Source organism: Conger conger, chromosome 1 (genome assembly GCF_963514075.1).
Source record: "Conger conger chromosome 1, fConCon1.1, whole genome shotgun sequence".
In the NCBI taxonomy this organism is placed as follows: Eukaryota; Metazoa; Chordata; class Actinopteri; order Anguilliformes; family Congridae; genus Conger; species Conger conger.
Genome location: NC_083760.1, coordinates 51,672,179 through 51,687,114, shown reverse-complemented (window position 1 = coordinate 51,687,114; position 14,936 = coordinate 51,672,179). Strand labels below are relative to the sequence as shown.

Sequence of the window (14,936 nt, the reverse complement as noted above, 5' to 3'; positions counted from 1 at the left end):
CTTGAATAAAACCAATTTTTGTGATCGTAATAGTGTTTTACTGTATTTCACGAATAAAATAAACATGTTCATGGGTTATGGGGGAAGAAGTGTCCCTTTAAGTATATCACTTCCGTTTGCGCGGGAGGTCAAAGGTTGCGTACAAAATGGCTGCTTGCTATGATGGAAAGAGCGTTGAATTGTAGCTAATAGGTGTAGGAGTGAAAGGACCCGGGTGTTGAGTACAGTAGAAAACCCTCACTCTCCACGCTGAATTTAATTAAAGCAAAATTATATTATTTATATTTATGCTTACGGCTAATATATTGGTATCCATACGCTTTTATGAGTGAGGCTAGCTTACCTAGCTAGTCAACAAATATCCAAGCATGAATTACGTTAGTTAACGTTATCAGCTAGACCTGGCACTAGCACGTAATATTAGGGTTTTAATTACATTTGTAGTTCTAGTGCACGTAGCTAATGCTATCCAGGAGCTTAGTAATAGACAGCTTGCTAACTATGTAATGTTAGCAGGCTGGCTAGCTAGCCAGCGAATCAGTCTGCGTCAGTAAGTTAGAATCTGGAAAGGCAAAGCAGTCATTATTTAAACGTATTTTTTCGTGATTTAAAAAAAAAATCCGAACGGTCAAAGTGCAGATTCAGTTGTACGCTGACATTCTTATGAACCGCAAGCATGAACAGAAAGAAAGACAAGGGATTTGAAAGTCCTCGACCTTACAAATTATAAGTATTCATTTTGCATGTTTTTAATTTGCCTGTTGTTGCCTATCTATATTATTTTATGCCTTTTCGTTGCCAACAAGGTGTAACTTACAAGCTACCTACTAGTTGGAGTAATTAGCAATTTTACAGTAACGTTACTGGCGTTGTTGCTGATGCACTAACAAGCAAAGCAGTACGATACTAAACATTTACATTGATGCTAGCTATGTTAATTCCAAATAGCTGTTCTGGCAACTGTTAACGATTTGGCTACTATGTTTACAGCAAATGGCGCACGCCCTTCACCCTTTAACTGTTCAATGTACTGCAGTTAACTTGTCTTATTTGGAGTATAGTTAGTCGAAAATTACTGTAAGTCGACTGTAAATAAAAACATTTAACAAATAATTTTTTTTTTCTTTTACAACCCATCAGGCGGTCTGTATAAACAACATTAACTTTCAGAGAAAATCTGTGATTGTAAGTAAACCTAATCCCTTTCTGCTGTATAAGCCTATGGATATTTATTTATTGGCATCCTCTGTGTCAGCATAATGCTTAACTGTCACATTAATTGACCTATTGTCTCATATTAAGTCATATCTACACTGGCAGTGTTGAAAGGTTAACATTTAGCACACTGGAATTTTACTGCAAACTGTTTTCTTGCCTATGAAATCAGTGACTGGGACTGTCCCATTTGGTTATAGTGATCATGCGTTATGTTCAACAGGGATATGTGGAGCTGACTATTTTCCCAACGGTGGTGAACCTGAATCGCATTAAACTCAACAGCAAGCAGTGCAGAATATACAGAGTTCGAGTCAATGACTTGGAGGCCCCATTCATTTACAATGACCCTACGCTGGAAGTTTGTCACCATGAGTCCAAGCAGTAAGAATTATTTATATACATATATTGGCTAATGTCATATACATGCTTCTATGTTTTGCAATGAAAAATGATTTGTACATTGTAGTCACTGACCTGAATAATATCGGTGAAAATACACATGGCTGCAGTCATGGGTGTGGTCCTATTCTTTCTTGGCCATGCAAGTTTTTTTTACTTTTCCATTGTCCGCTCCTCAGGAGAAACCTGAACTACTTCTCCAGTGCCTACACAGCGGCAGTCAGTGCCGTGGACCCTGATGCAGGGAATGGCGAACTGTGCATCAAGGTTCCCTCAGAGCTATGGAAGCAAGGAGACGGTAAGCACTGAAGGACACGTCCATCCTCCGTCAGTGGTCTGCTTAACCAGCTCGCATTTCATTTCTGAGGAAGATTTCCTCTGTCTGTGACCTGCAATTTCCATGTGTATGTGTACAGACTGATGTTTTTACAGTGATGATGTTTTGTGACTGCTCTGATGAAATATCTTTCGGCAGCACTCAAACAGTTGTATGATAAATTCGCAATAATAAGTGAGAAGGACTAATCATTTTTGAAGTACAACTTTGGTAGCATTTCTGTAGTATGCAGCAAAGTCTTCTTCAAGCTTTGCACAGGCTTGTTGAGTTTCATGGACTGAGCAGCAGCTTAACATTTCAAATTCATCATAGGACACTTTAGATGATTATGAGTTGATATGCAAAGAATTCATGGAAAAAAATAAAATAATTAATGTTTTTAAACGAAGATGACAACGGTGACTCAGCTTGAAGTGACTCAAGTCAGCCATACTCTCCAGGTAGATGCTTAAAGCCCAGTCTCCACCAAACAGATGAGATGAGATGAGATGAGATGAGATGAGAGGAGAGGAGAGGAGAGGAGAGGAGAGGAGAGGAGAGGAGAGGAGAGGAGATGAGATGAGATGAGATGAGATGAGACGCAACGAGACTGTTTTAGAACCTCTGCTCTCGGCATTTTAAAAACTGAGCATGTCAAGTCTTAAGCCCGGAGTTTCAGAACAATTAGTGATTGAATGTTACAGTTAACTTGGGTCGTCAAGGAAACAGTCATTTATTTGTTTACTCTGTGCTTTGGTGTGGACTGCCTAGTCCAGAGGTCACCAACCCTGGTCCTGGAGAGCTACTGGGTCTGCTGGTTTTTGCTGTTGCTCTGCACTTAATTAATCAATTAGAGCAGGCCTCAACCGGGGGCTGATTTTAAGATGAAAACAAAAACCAGCAGACCCAGTAGCTCTCCAGGACCAGGGTTGGTGACCTCTGGCCTAGACCATAATTGCAGACGTTTTGAGATTTGTCTTGTCTTGTCTTGTCTCGTCTCGGCTGTTTGGTGGAGACTGGCCTTTAGATTTCAGAAAGAACATCCCTCTGACACTATGTTCCCACACAAATTCTTAATAGCATGGCGACTGTGATCTTCAGTACTCCACAGGCACAGATCCATGAATGCGATGTAACACGATCAGATGTTCATCAAATCAAATAACAGTGATACTGAAGCTACTGCTACTAATGTTTTGCCACACAGGCAATTAGGCTAAAGTTTCCAAAAACTGCAGGGAACATCACTTCTAATTAAATTCCACCCTGTGGTCAGAAATGAAGGTGCTGAAGGTGTATATTGAGTTCTCCCTGGACCAGCCTAAAGGGGGTCTGCACTTTGTGGTGCCTGACGTGGAGGGCAGCATGGCGGAGAGAGGCGCCCACGTCTTCTCCTTCGGATATCAGAATTCCACACGGTATGTGGGCTTCCAGTGTGAGAGACGTCTCATTCATTTATTAAACCCAGGCATGTTGTCTCCTGCCACTGTCATTCCCTTCTGAAATGGATCTTCTCTACTATGCAAATGCAGCATTCATCACCTTGCTGGTTTAATTACGCTGTCATGTTTCAAGATCGCTCTATGTATTATTTCCACAGCATTTGCATTAAGATAAAGATCATTCTTGAAGGGTTGGCTGGAATGTTTAAAGGTATCGTGTCATTCCATGTGAGCACGCACCCCTTTTGGTATAGTTTGTCAATATATCTATAACTTTTGAAGTCTTTAGTGTTCACGTGTTGATACTGAAGCTGATTATTATTTTATATGGGCCGTATGCTTTGTTCAAGTTCCCCCATTGACTGTTAATCAGAACTTATGTGGTGGTGGTACTGACAATGACCATTTAGGTCAGTTGGGTCCCCTGTGGACTGTCGCTCTGAGCTTTTCACAGGTATTAACGGATATGAATTGGGCTTGCAGGTTCTGGTTCCCTTGTGTGGACTCGTACTCTGAGCTGTGTACCTGGAAGCTGGAGTTCACAGTGGACGCCTCCATGGTGGCGGTTTCTTGCGGGGACCTGGTGGAGACGGTCTACACCCATGACATGCGGAAGAAAACCTTCCACTACATGCTGCCCATCCCTACCGCGGCCCCCAACATCTCCCTGGCCGTGGGGCCTTTTGAGATCCTGGTGGACCCCTACATGCATGAGGTGGCTGAGTATGGCCCAAGCCAGCTCATTAGTTCAGTTTGGCTCAAATTGTGTGGCTGTACAGCAGGAAATATATTCTGCAAGGGAAAATATTTGCAGAACATGAATCTTGGTATGCAATAAAATTCCGTTTTTGGGAATGTTGTTCCACTATCAGTTTGTGCCAGTAGATGGAGACATGTACCACAAAGCAGTTCTCCCCACATCCTCATTTTAAATTATAAACCCTGGTTTCCAAGGCCTTACAAAAGTATTTCAGATATTGCCTCAGCATATTCCACTTATAGAATGGTGTTCAAGAGTATTCAAACTTTTTCTCATTGTCTCATTTTTATAAGGTCAGGATTCCAGTCTTATTCTTTTTGTTGTCTTATGACCTAGTAATGAATGCGTTTCCTGTTTTTCTTTTAAGGTTACACACTTCTGCCTACCTCAGCTACTGCCCTTGCTGAAGCACTCCATGTCCTACCTGCATGAGATCTTTGAGTTCTATGAAGAGATCCTCACCTGCCGCTATCCGTATTCCTGCTTCAAGACTGTGTTTGTTGATGAGGCCTATGTCCAAGTGTCCTCTTATGCATCTATGAGCATTTTCAGGTAAATAATGCTCTTTTTTTGAAGTTTACTCCGTTGTATGTTTACACAATACAATATAGTAAGCTCAATTTCCCAAGTATTATGTTGTAAGAAGATTAAAGCAGAGGAAGCATTACTGATTTTGCAACATTTGATTCTGCATCAAAAGTGTCTGGTTTATATCAGATATGAAGTTACCAACAGCTAAACTCAGCGAGATCCTGAATATAGTTGGACTGTTACATAACACCATTATTACATCGCTAATCTCATTGTTTGATTTCACAATGTTCCATTATGCTTTCTGAATGATGTAGTATTAGCCAATACTACATCATTCGCTAATGAAGCCAGGAACCCAGAGAAGATAAAGCTATTATTTGCAGCACCGCTATTTGTAAATGCTTGATTGTGAAGAATATGTTGTTGACACTTTTGTTGAATTTTCCTATTCAGTGCTCTCTATAGTCACATGGTCTGAGAGGTCATGAGCATGAAAATGGAGAACTTCGTGAACACTAGAGGGTGTGGTTGCACAGAAGCCCACATATTGCTGATTTCAGACAAAGTTTGATATGGAGCAGGCCAATGGTTTAAGTCAACCTGAAATGACTACTGTAGTATATGTACAGAAATTACACTTTTAGGTATGAGAAATACATTTAATTTAATAATAAATGTACCTTAAATGTCACTTTTACATATATTTACTGCGCCTCATCTGCAGTTTAGAAAAGGTGGGCTTGAATTCCATTAGGCCGAAGGTCTTGTGCTGTGTCTGTTGGTTTTGAATATAGAAAGGGCAGCTGCGCTATGAATTAGCCTAACCATTTTGGGGTTTTAATAGATTTTTTAAATTTGCAATCACAATGAAGGTTGGTCTGAGAGCTGAACACATATTATGAAAAGTATTTGCTATGTTATGTATTTGTTATATTTTAATTTCATTCAGAGGAAATAAAGCATTAAGTATTTGCAATCAGCACCATAAATTAATTGGACAGTGAGTTTGAACGGATACAATGAAAATGAGCTTGTCCATTTAAAGTGCAGACTGTCCGTTTAAAAATGATAGAACCTTTTGTACATAGTCCCCCCCCATTTTTGGGCATCAAAATATAGGACATTTTAACATAATAATAATAATAATTTTTAATACTTGGTCGCGTATTCTTTGAATGCAGTGACTGCTTGAAGTTGCCATACAGGCCCGAGCCATAACACCCCCTCCACCATGTTTCACGGATGAGGTGGCATGCTTTGGATCATGACCTTTACTTTTTCTCCCCACTTTCCTCTTTCCGTCACTCTGGTGCATGTTAATCTTTGTCTCATCTGTCCACAAGACTTCGTGCCAGAACTCTTGGGGCTCTTTCAGGTGCTTTTTTTTTAGCTGTTACAAACTGTAATAAGGTTCATCAGTGGTTTGCATCTTGTAGTGTCTGTAGTCCTGCTGGTGCAGTCTTCTACGCATAGTAGACTTTGACACATCTAAACCTCCATCCAGGAGAGTGTTTTTGAACTGTTGGGCCATTGTCAGGGGGGTTTTCTTCACCATAGAGGCTCAATCCACTACAGTGGTCTTCCTCAGCCTAATAGGTCTTTTGACATAATTGAGTTCACCAGTTTTTTTCTTGCTGACTTTGACATGCCCAGGGTTTTTGCATTGTTCCTGCAATGGTTTGCAATGTTTTTTCATTTCTGAGCCTTATGATGGCCAGCTTAATTTGCATCATCACTGCGGTCTAACTCTAAAAACATTTTCCAAAGTCTAGAATCAAGACTAGAAATCAACATCTCTCTTCTGCATTTATTAACGACAAATGAATACAGCTGCCTAACAAAACACATCTGTGTTCAGCAAATACTTGTAGTACCTTAAAATGGGGGGACCATGTAAAATAGGTGATGTTATTTCAAAAAGGTTAATCCGATATGGATGAAAATACCCTCAAAAAAGCTGACAGTCTGGACGTCAACCTCATTGTCGTTGAATCCAGTGGATTTTCACCAGTGGGTCATGTGAACTGTGATTGGTCTATGTAGAAGTGAGAGTGAAATGCATTTCAGTTCAGCTCGCCGTGCAGGAAACCGGCAGCCCGGCGGGGCACCAGAGCACCTTGGGTGTCCTCCCAAACTGCCGCAGCTGTTTCAGGTGTCCCTGGTTCCCCCGAGACAAAGACCAGCAACAGCTCTGGGCTGTGTGTTCTGACCGGTCGCAAGCTTGTTTTCCCCCCTCTTCCCTTAATTGCGCTGACGCTGTTTTCAAAACATATGAAACCCCACGCTTTGTTTTTTTCTGTCTCCGTGCTCTCAGTACAAACCTCCTGCACAGCGGCATGATTATAGACCAGACTCCCCTGACCAGACGCTGCTTGGCTCAAGCCTTGGCCCAGCAATTCTTTGGCTGCTTCATATCCCGAATGTCCTGGTAAGTAATTAATGCAGCATGACCTAGCCCGAGTGAGTTTGGAGCACTTTCTCTCATTTTCTTATTGATGCAGCAGAAATGTGGTTGTCCCTAACATTATTTCATTTCACATCTATGTTTTTGATGTGAAATTTAATGTGGTCAACTTGTACTAACCACAAGTTAGGGCTCCAAAATTGTAGGTTGTAGTTTGGAAATGTATCACAGTGGGAGTTGCTGAGGTGAGGGGCATTGGTGAATATCTTAAATAATACGAACTGTCTCATAGTCATCCAGTTGAACAAATTCCAGTTAATGTTCTAATGTGGCGGCAGCTGCGTAGCTCATTCGGTTAAGGCACCACACAGAGGTGTATGGATAAGACCCGCGGCATTGGGTCGAATCCAGACTGTGTCAGTGTCAACTGTGGCTGATGGCTCCATAGGATGACGTGTAATTGCTGATTGCGTCGCCCTGTATTTTGGAGCGTTCTATTGGGATAGGGATCTAATCGCTATCTGGCAACCTCTGCTGGCTGTTCGAGCCCCCGTGGACTGCATGGTCTTCCTCCAACTCCACTCTGCAAGCTAAGCTGTATTCTGTGGTGTGATGAGAAGCAGCTGGTGAGACCACCTGTTTTGGGGGAGAACCGAGGATGTCTACACTCCGAAGCCGGCAGTGGAATTCGCTAATTAATGCGGCTGTGGTTGCATTCTGAATTCGGCTGGGGATTATCAGCTATTTTGAGGTTGTAAAATAACTTTTCAAAAATCTTCACATATATAAAAACTTGTTGAGGATTTAGTGCTGTCCAAAATGTTTGGGACAAAGACCCATCATTTATTGTTTCTACTGTGTATCTGCCTGCAGCATGTTGGTTTGAGGCTCATTTTATATCATGGATCCTTAATGATCTAAAGCCATTCAGCCAACAAATATGTTCCATACTGTATAAGCATAATTTACAGTTGACTCTAGTCCCACCCTCCAATTCTCATAGTATCACTTGTCGGACAACCTGAAAATAAGATATCCACACTCTTATGATGTTGATAGGTCACAGACATCAGGAAGTCATGGCATGTAAAGGATATGCAACAAAATACTACATGACTACTTTTATTTACATAACATTGCTGTGTCCCAAACATTATGGTGTTCTGAAATAAGGGGTCTATAAACACTGCTGCAATTTCTACATGGTGAAATCAAAATGTATAAGATTTATTAAAATCTGACAATATGCACTTTAATCACATGTGATTTCTTTCATTGCAAATCAGAAATTGTGGAGTTGAGAGGCAAATAAATTATGGGTCTTTGTCCCAAACATTATGGAGGGCACTGTATATGCTGTATTGATTTTTTTGCCATGCCATGTTTACCCTATTATAACCCTTACAACATGGCTACTCTCTTATCCATTACTATAGTTTACCGACTGTATCCTCTTACCAATATCATAACATGCCGACATTTAATCCATGCCACGCTTATTTACCCTCATACTGTCCAGTACAAACACAATCTTGCCTGTAATGTTTTCTCAACAAAAATAATATAAAGAATCATGTGTGGTAACATGTAATTTCATAACTAAAAAAAATGTCACATTTTGAAATGTTGCAGTTAAATCGGATGAATATGCTTTAAACATTTCTCCTCACACTTTGCCTTTCCTTATTGCGGTAATATCCTGCACAAACGAACCGAACCTGACAGAACTGGGCCTTTGTGCATAGGCGTGATGGATTTGTATGAGCTGCTGGCATCCAGTGTGAAGGCCCCCTTTGGACATCACTTCTGTGGAATTCAGAAATTTCACAAGAGATGTCCAAATGTTTGATTACCGCAAACAATGGACCCCCTGTCTGCAAAGTGTTTAAACCTAAATCAGATGTGGAAGCTTGGGTTGTGCTTTTATTTGTGTCGTATAAGCCACGGGTGAAAAATGTACCAGTGTTCCCTATGATATAGAGACCAGTCGCCTGTTTACAATTAATTGTGTGGTTTTAATTCTGCCCAAGGCTGTAACAGCCTCAAGGAACTGAGCTCATATTCACCTAGTAACGGTATATTTATGAGTTTGTATTATGTTTATAGCAACTGGAGCGCAAAGCTCAACTGAGTTCTTTCTGTAGATGTAAAGCTGTCAATAAGATCACAGCATGCAAATAAATAGACTGTTAAAATGAACAATCCACTGTATAAGCGTGTAAGCTGATCGTGACAAAGCATGCAGAACATCAACTTGGTCCAATTCTTTTGTGTTTCGGAATCTTTTATTGCGCTAATGTGACATCAATTCAACGTCACAGAATAATTCAAATTGTCTGATTCTTTGCCATGTATTTTTTTGCAGAAAATGAAATAGTTTTGCTGGAACATTCTTTTAAAGATGTTCCAGCAGCATGGCCACATTGTATTGATCTTTTGCAATACCGCTGCAGCTAATAATGGCTGTGCCCAGTTATAATTATAACAGGAGGGCTTCCGAAGGTACCAGGTGCTTTCTGTTAGTATTGGTGTGACATTATGCCTTCTTGGTGCTGTCTCTCATATTTTTAAACCACATTGTTCATTAGAGCAACGACTGTCTAACAGAATGCTTAGTAAATAATGTGGGCACGCTTAAGCTGCTTTCATATGATCAGTCTCAAACTCTAGGTTCAACGCCAAGTAAGGTATTAACTACACATGAGAAGGGTCTACACATAGGGCGGCCTGTTAAGGTACATGACTGGGACATGCACGGTCGGTGGATCGATCCCCGGTCAAGGCACAATAACATCCGCACAGCCCTTGAGCAAGGCCCCTAACCCTGCATTGCTCCAGGGGAGGATTGTCTCCTGCTTAGTCTAATCAACTGTATGTTGCTCTGGATAAGAGCGTCTGCCAAATGCCAATATGTATGTTTGTAATGTAATGAGAAGAATCGAGTGCCGCCAGTTGTTGAAACTTTTTCGTCATCCAACCAGGAAGCCGTTAATTTGTTAAACTGCACCAAGTTGCAACGATATGTTATAGTAGGCTAGTAGGTTGTCTGCAGTTATAAAAGGCTAAATTGTGTAGCCGACTCGCTTTGTGAAAACAGTAATATTGAGTTTATCCCAAATCGTTATCCCTTAACTCAGTTAGCCCTGTAGCCTATGTGAAACAGCCATGTCTGTGTTGCTTAGTAGCCTGCTTCATACAAAGCTATGATGTAAATGGACACGCTAGGAAAGGTCGGTTTCAAACAAGTTCAAATTTTAAACAATTTGAACCCTGATGGCACTCAACTTAGCTTAATTTTGAGCTGTGCGCTATGCCAGGCTTAGCGTTGCTGCCAAGTTGGGCTTCAACGCTCCCTCTGTAGGAATTATTGGCTTGACGCTATGTCGAGCATTTCAACGCTGATTATGTGAAAGCAGCTTTAGTAAACAACGTGGGTAGACCCAGTGTCTTGGCTTTGGCTCCAGACGGATGCTCTCAGAATGGGTTCCTTAATCATTCCCAAAAGCTAACTGTCTTTTGCTGGTCTCTGTTTTTACTGATGTGCCTTGTTGACGCAAAAGATCTGCCACCCAGATGAATGTAGCATATTTTCATTTGGCAGATGCATATTTGTGGTCAGTGAGTTTTGGTTCACAAATCCATGTGTATGATGGCATTGTTTACTTAATTGAAGCAAACTTACTATGATATTGCAAATGTGCTATGTCGATTGTACTGCATTCTGCGCTTATGTTGAATAACAGTTAGTCTAGAATCGGAAGACAGGACCATATTTTGTCACAAAGAGGCACTAAAATGTTCATTATGTTTCTACTTGAAGGGCTGATGAATGGGTGCTGAAAGGGATCTCAGGGTACATTTATGGGCTGTACCTAAAGAAAACGTTTGGAGTGAACGAATACCGTCACTGGATCAAAGAGGTGAGCGTGCAGCTCTGCTGTGGGTGCTGCGTTGTTTATGTAAATGATGAAGTCAGTGGTCAACATCTGCGATCTGATTGGTCCTCAGGAGCTGGACAAGATAGTGGAGTACGAACTGAAGACAGGGGGTGTTCTACTTCATCCAACATTCTGTGGTACTAAAGAAAAAGACAAGTAAGCATGCAGCAGTTTCCGTAAACAATTTCCTTGCCCGGGCAAGGGCGATGGTGGCATGTCCTTAACCTCATTTTAGAGAATCAGGCAGCGACCCGGTCTAAGCTTACATTCATGGATAAATATTCTTGTGCAACTAGTCTCTCTTAAACAATGCTATAAACATCTCAAACTTTGACAGATTCATGTTTGAGTTTGAATACTTATATTGAAGGCCATGTTTTGAGTTGAAAAACATTTTCAGTAGTTTCCAATGTATGCAGTATGAGTGGAAAAAAATCTGAATTGAGCAATTCATTCTGCTCCAGCGTAGTTGGCAGCATTTAGGCCATTTGTCGTATAAACCGGGCCTCTCGAAGAGCGGTTTCCGAGGGTAACTTGGAAAAAAACGGCCTTCATTTGATTTCATGTCTGAATGGCAGTTGTCATGTACTTGGAGAGTTACTTGGCGTTGTGAGAGCTGGCAGTAATGCAGCCGTGGGGTCAGATATGAGAACAGGGTGTCTTTGTTCCAGCCCCACACCTCACCTGCACTTCTCCATCAAACACCCCCACACGCTGTCCTGGGAGTACTACAAGATGTTCCAGTGCAAGGCCCACCTTGTCATGAGGTTGATCGAGAACCGCATCAGCATGGAGTTCATGCTGCAGGTGAGCACCGCTGAACCACAGCAGCCTCTGCTTTCATAACGTTCCCGCACTACTCCGTCCGTCCACTTTTTTTTGAGAGTTTGAATTTCAAGAGCGTTCATTTGACCCTGAAGGTGTTCAACAAGCTGTTGAGCCTGGCCAGCACTGCCTCGTCTCAGAAGTACCAGTCGCACATGTGGAGCCAGATGCTGGTGTCCACCTCCGGCTTCCTCAAGTCCATCTCCAACGTGTCGGGCAAGGACATCGGACCCCTCATCAAGCAATGGGTGTATCCTCCCACCTGTCATTCGCAATACAGCACTACCTCAGGGTCATTGCAAGCATAACTATTTCATGGAAATTAAGTTTGTATGTGGTTCAGGCTCCATGTATCATAGTAATATTAACTTCCTGTCTCTATTACATTACATTACTTTTATGTAGCTGATGCTTTTATCCAAAGCAACCCACAGTTGATTAGACTAAGCATGGGCCATGCTTATTTGACTTACTTGCCTTGTGACACTGCGTAACATGGTGCTCATATCCTATTTGTCACAGAAGCTCATACAATAGTGATCCTCTATATAACTTATTCAAAGGCATAAGTGAGTCTATGCCTGAATGTGGCAGATATGAAACAGTATTACAGACAGTAGAACCCCTCCCCTATGCATTTACGTAGTTGCATATGAATTATGATTGCACAGTGAGATGCTCGGATGTCTGATTAGAGACTCCAGGTTGCAGATGCTTTTGTCGAGCCTTTACATGCGATCCCAGAGACCAGAGTGGGGTGGTGAAGTTCTTTGGCAGTTTCGCCTTCAACAGGAAGCGTAACGTACTGGAGCTGGAAATCCGACAGGATTACACATCCTCGGGGACTCAGAAATACGTGGTGAGTGCACAGCCCCGTGTTAGAATGAGGCCTGGAGTTTTGTACGCACGTTTTAAGTATTAACAGGATAAATATGGTGTGCTTCTGTGTTCATAGGGCCCGATTAAGGTGACCGTACAGGAACTCGACGGGTCCTTCAACCACACTTTACAAATTGAAGAGAACAGTCTCAAGCATGATATCCCATGCCATTCAAAGAGTAGACGGTGAGTTCTTTTATTTTATTTTACAAGTGATACCTTTTGTCAAATTCTGAACCGATTCTTCATAGCAAAGGCTTTGGATTTTTCTTCGGATTAGTTTGTTATCACAGCAGAACAAGACAGACTGCACTTGTTAATTTCATCAAAACACTGGCAAAAAATGTTGTTGCAAACTGTTGTTGGTAACTGAATAATAAATAATACATCATAGATATGACAGTGGATCCAGTCAGAAAGAACCTAGGTGAATCTTGGCTCACCATATGAATATCTTTCATCCAATCTGTAACATGCATGCGTTTGCTAGATGGGTGCACACTCATGATTGGATTCTAACCAGAAAAACATGACAATCAGGAAACAAAACATGACAGTTAGGCAGCTAAACATGAACACATGTCTAAACATGTGCCTGCCCCGTGTAACCATGTCCCTGCATTGGAAAATAACCCTTGTTTTTTTTCCCCATTCCAGAAACAAAAAGAAGAAGATTCCTCTGATGAATGGAGAGGAGGTGGACATGGACCTATCTGCAATGGAGTAAGAGTCCCTGCATAGTTACCACCATGTAACACACCAGTCGCACACAAGCAGATCAGACATCTACCCGCTTCGATGGCTCAGTGACCTCCCACTGCTGACTAATGCCTTGTGATTGAGAAACTGCCAGGGTGATTGTGGAGAGTTGTTTTTTCACAGAGTACAGGGCTGTAGAGGCAGAAACAGGGCCAGGAGTGGTCAGTCTAAGCTAGGGCGAGCGTCAAGGACTGTACGGTGAGCACCAAGCGAAGCTTCCTGGTTCCCGGTTCATTGAGTTTTTTGTTTTGTATTAGTGACATGCACTGCTGTCATTCTGTGTGGACAGCCTGTATGATGCTTTAAGGTCATGTTCCACCGGAAACGCATCTTTGGTCTTCCAGATCATTTCTGAGGTACATACTTCAATTATCATGAGGTATGGACTCGAAAAGATAAATTCCAACAAAATCTGTAAATTAGCTCATTTGCATACTTTATTCAAGATGGCGGAAATGACAAATTCAATTTTGTAGCAGTCTATAATCTGAACCAAGTAAGATTTTGATGTTTTTTTATCACCAGTACCCAATAGTCATTTTTCTGGAAATCTTGGATTTCATTGGAGAAAAAATGATGAAATTTCAGGATAAAACAATGAGATTTGTGATGCTGTTCCCGCCCCTAAAGCTCAAAACACTCTCCTGGATATGGCGTAAAGGTTTGCAAAGTTTCATGATGATATGATGACTACGAACTGAGAAAAATGAGTTCTATAATATTGTCAAAAATCAGGTTTTGAGAAAATTGACTCCAAACATAGAAATGGTCAATAATTATACTAACACATGGCTTAGTAATCATTCAAAAGGTGGTATCATCCTGTCAGTTCAATAGTTGAGGGATGATTTGCAGCAGTAGACAGAAAAAGGTCAATTTGACTGAAAATTAGATTTCTTCAGTGGAACAGAACCTTAATATGCAAAGCATTCTCATATATATATATATGTTTCAGTAAGGCAATTTAAAGTGCCATAAATAACCTAAGGCGGTCCACATGCTAAAACTATACTCCTTTCCCTTGGAACACCAGTGCCGACTCTCCATTACTGTGGATTCGGATTGACCCAGACATGTCCATCCTGCGCAAGGTCTGTAGAATCAATCTTTTTAAAGTGTCATCTTTACTGTAGTCTCAAGGAAAGGCCCTGTGAAGATAACAGTATTGTTACTGTGTTGTGAAGGTGGAGTTTGAGCAGGCGGACTTCATGTGGCAGTACCAGCTGCGCTATGAGAGGGATGTGGTGGCCCAGGAGGAGGCCATCTCTGCCCTGGAGAAGTTTTCCACGCCAGCCTCCCGCCTGGCGCTAACTGACATCCTGGAGCAGGAGCAGTGCTTCTATAAAGTGCGCATGCAGGCCTGCTTCTGCCTGGCCAAGGTGAGAAACTGTGACTCTCCCTGAGATATTTGATGATTGGCTTGTCTCAAGCTAGAGCGGTACTCAAAAAAAGTTTTCCCTAA

The 14,936-nt window shown here is 41.6% G+C and overlaps 1 protein-coding gene across 2 annotated transcripts in view; it reads left to right on the top strand.

Moving 5' to 3' along the window:
- The first annotated feature begins 147 nt into the window (after positions 1–147).
- The window catches only part of taf2 (TAF2 RNA polymerase II, TATA box binding protein (TBP)-associated factor), a 30,473-nt gene continuing 15,684 nt past the window's right edge, over positions 148–14,936 (top strand). Inside the window, exons 1-17 of one of the 2 annotated variants that reach the window (XM_061261470.1) lie at positions 148–727; positions 1,132–1,185; positions 1,439–1,599; positions 1,797–1,915; positions 3,210–3,351; positions 3,859–4,090; positions 4,503–4,687; positions 6,984–7,097; positions 10,894–10,993; positions 11,082–11,167; positions 11,683–11,818; positions 11,932–12,086; positions 12,581–12,695; positions 12,792–12,901; positions 13,373–13,438; positions 14,508–14,565; positions 14,659–14,853. In XM_061261470.1, coding sequence (XP_061117454.1) covers positions 677–727; positions 1,132–1,185; positions 1,439–1,599; positions 1,797–1,915; positions 3,210–3,351; positions 3,859–4,090; positions 4,503–4,687; positions 6,984–7,097; positions 10,894–10,993; positions 11,082–11,167; positions 11,683–11,818; positions 11,932–12,086; positions 12,581–12,695; positions 12,792–12,901; positions 13,373–13,438; positions 14,508–14,565; positions 14,659–14,853 — 2,079 coding nt within the window. In that variant the 5' untranslated portion in view covers positions 148–676. Of the gene's footprint in view, positions 728–1,131; positions 1,186–1,438; positions 1,600–1,796; positions 1,916–3,209; positions 3,352–3,858; positions 4,091–4,502; positions 4,688–6,983; positions 7,098–10,893; positions 10,994–11,081; positions 11,168–11,682; positions 11,819–11,931; positions 12,087–12,580; positions 12,696–12,791; positions 12,902–13,372; positions 13,439–14,507; positions 14,566–14,658; positions 14,854–14,936 lie in introns of those variants that run through there. The other variant, XM_061261479.1, reaches the window with a different exon arrangement.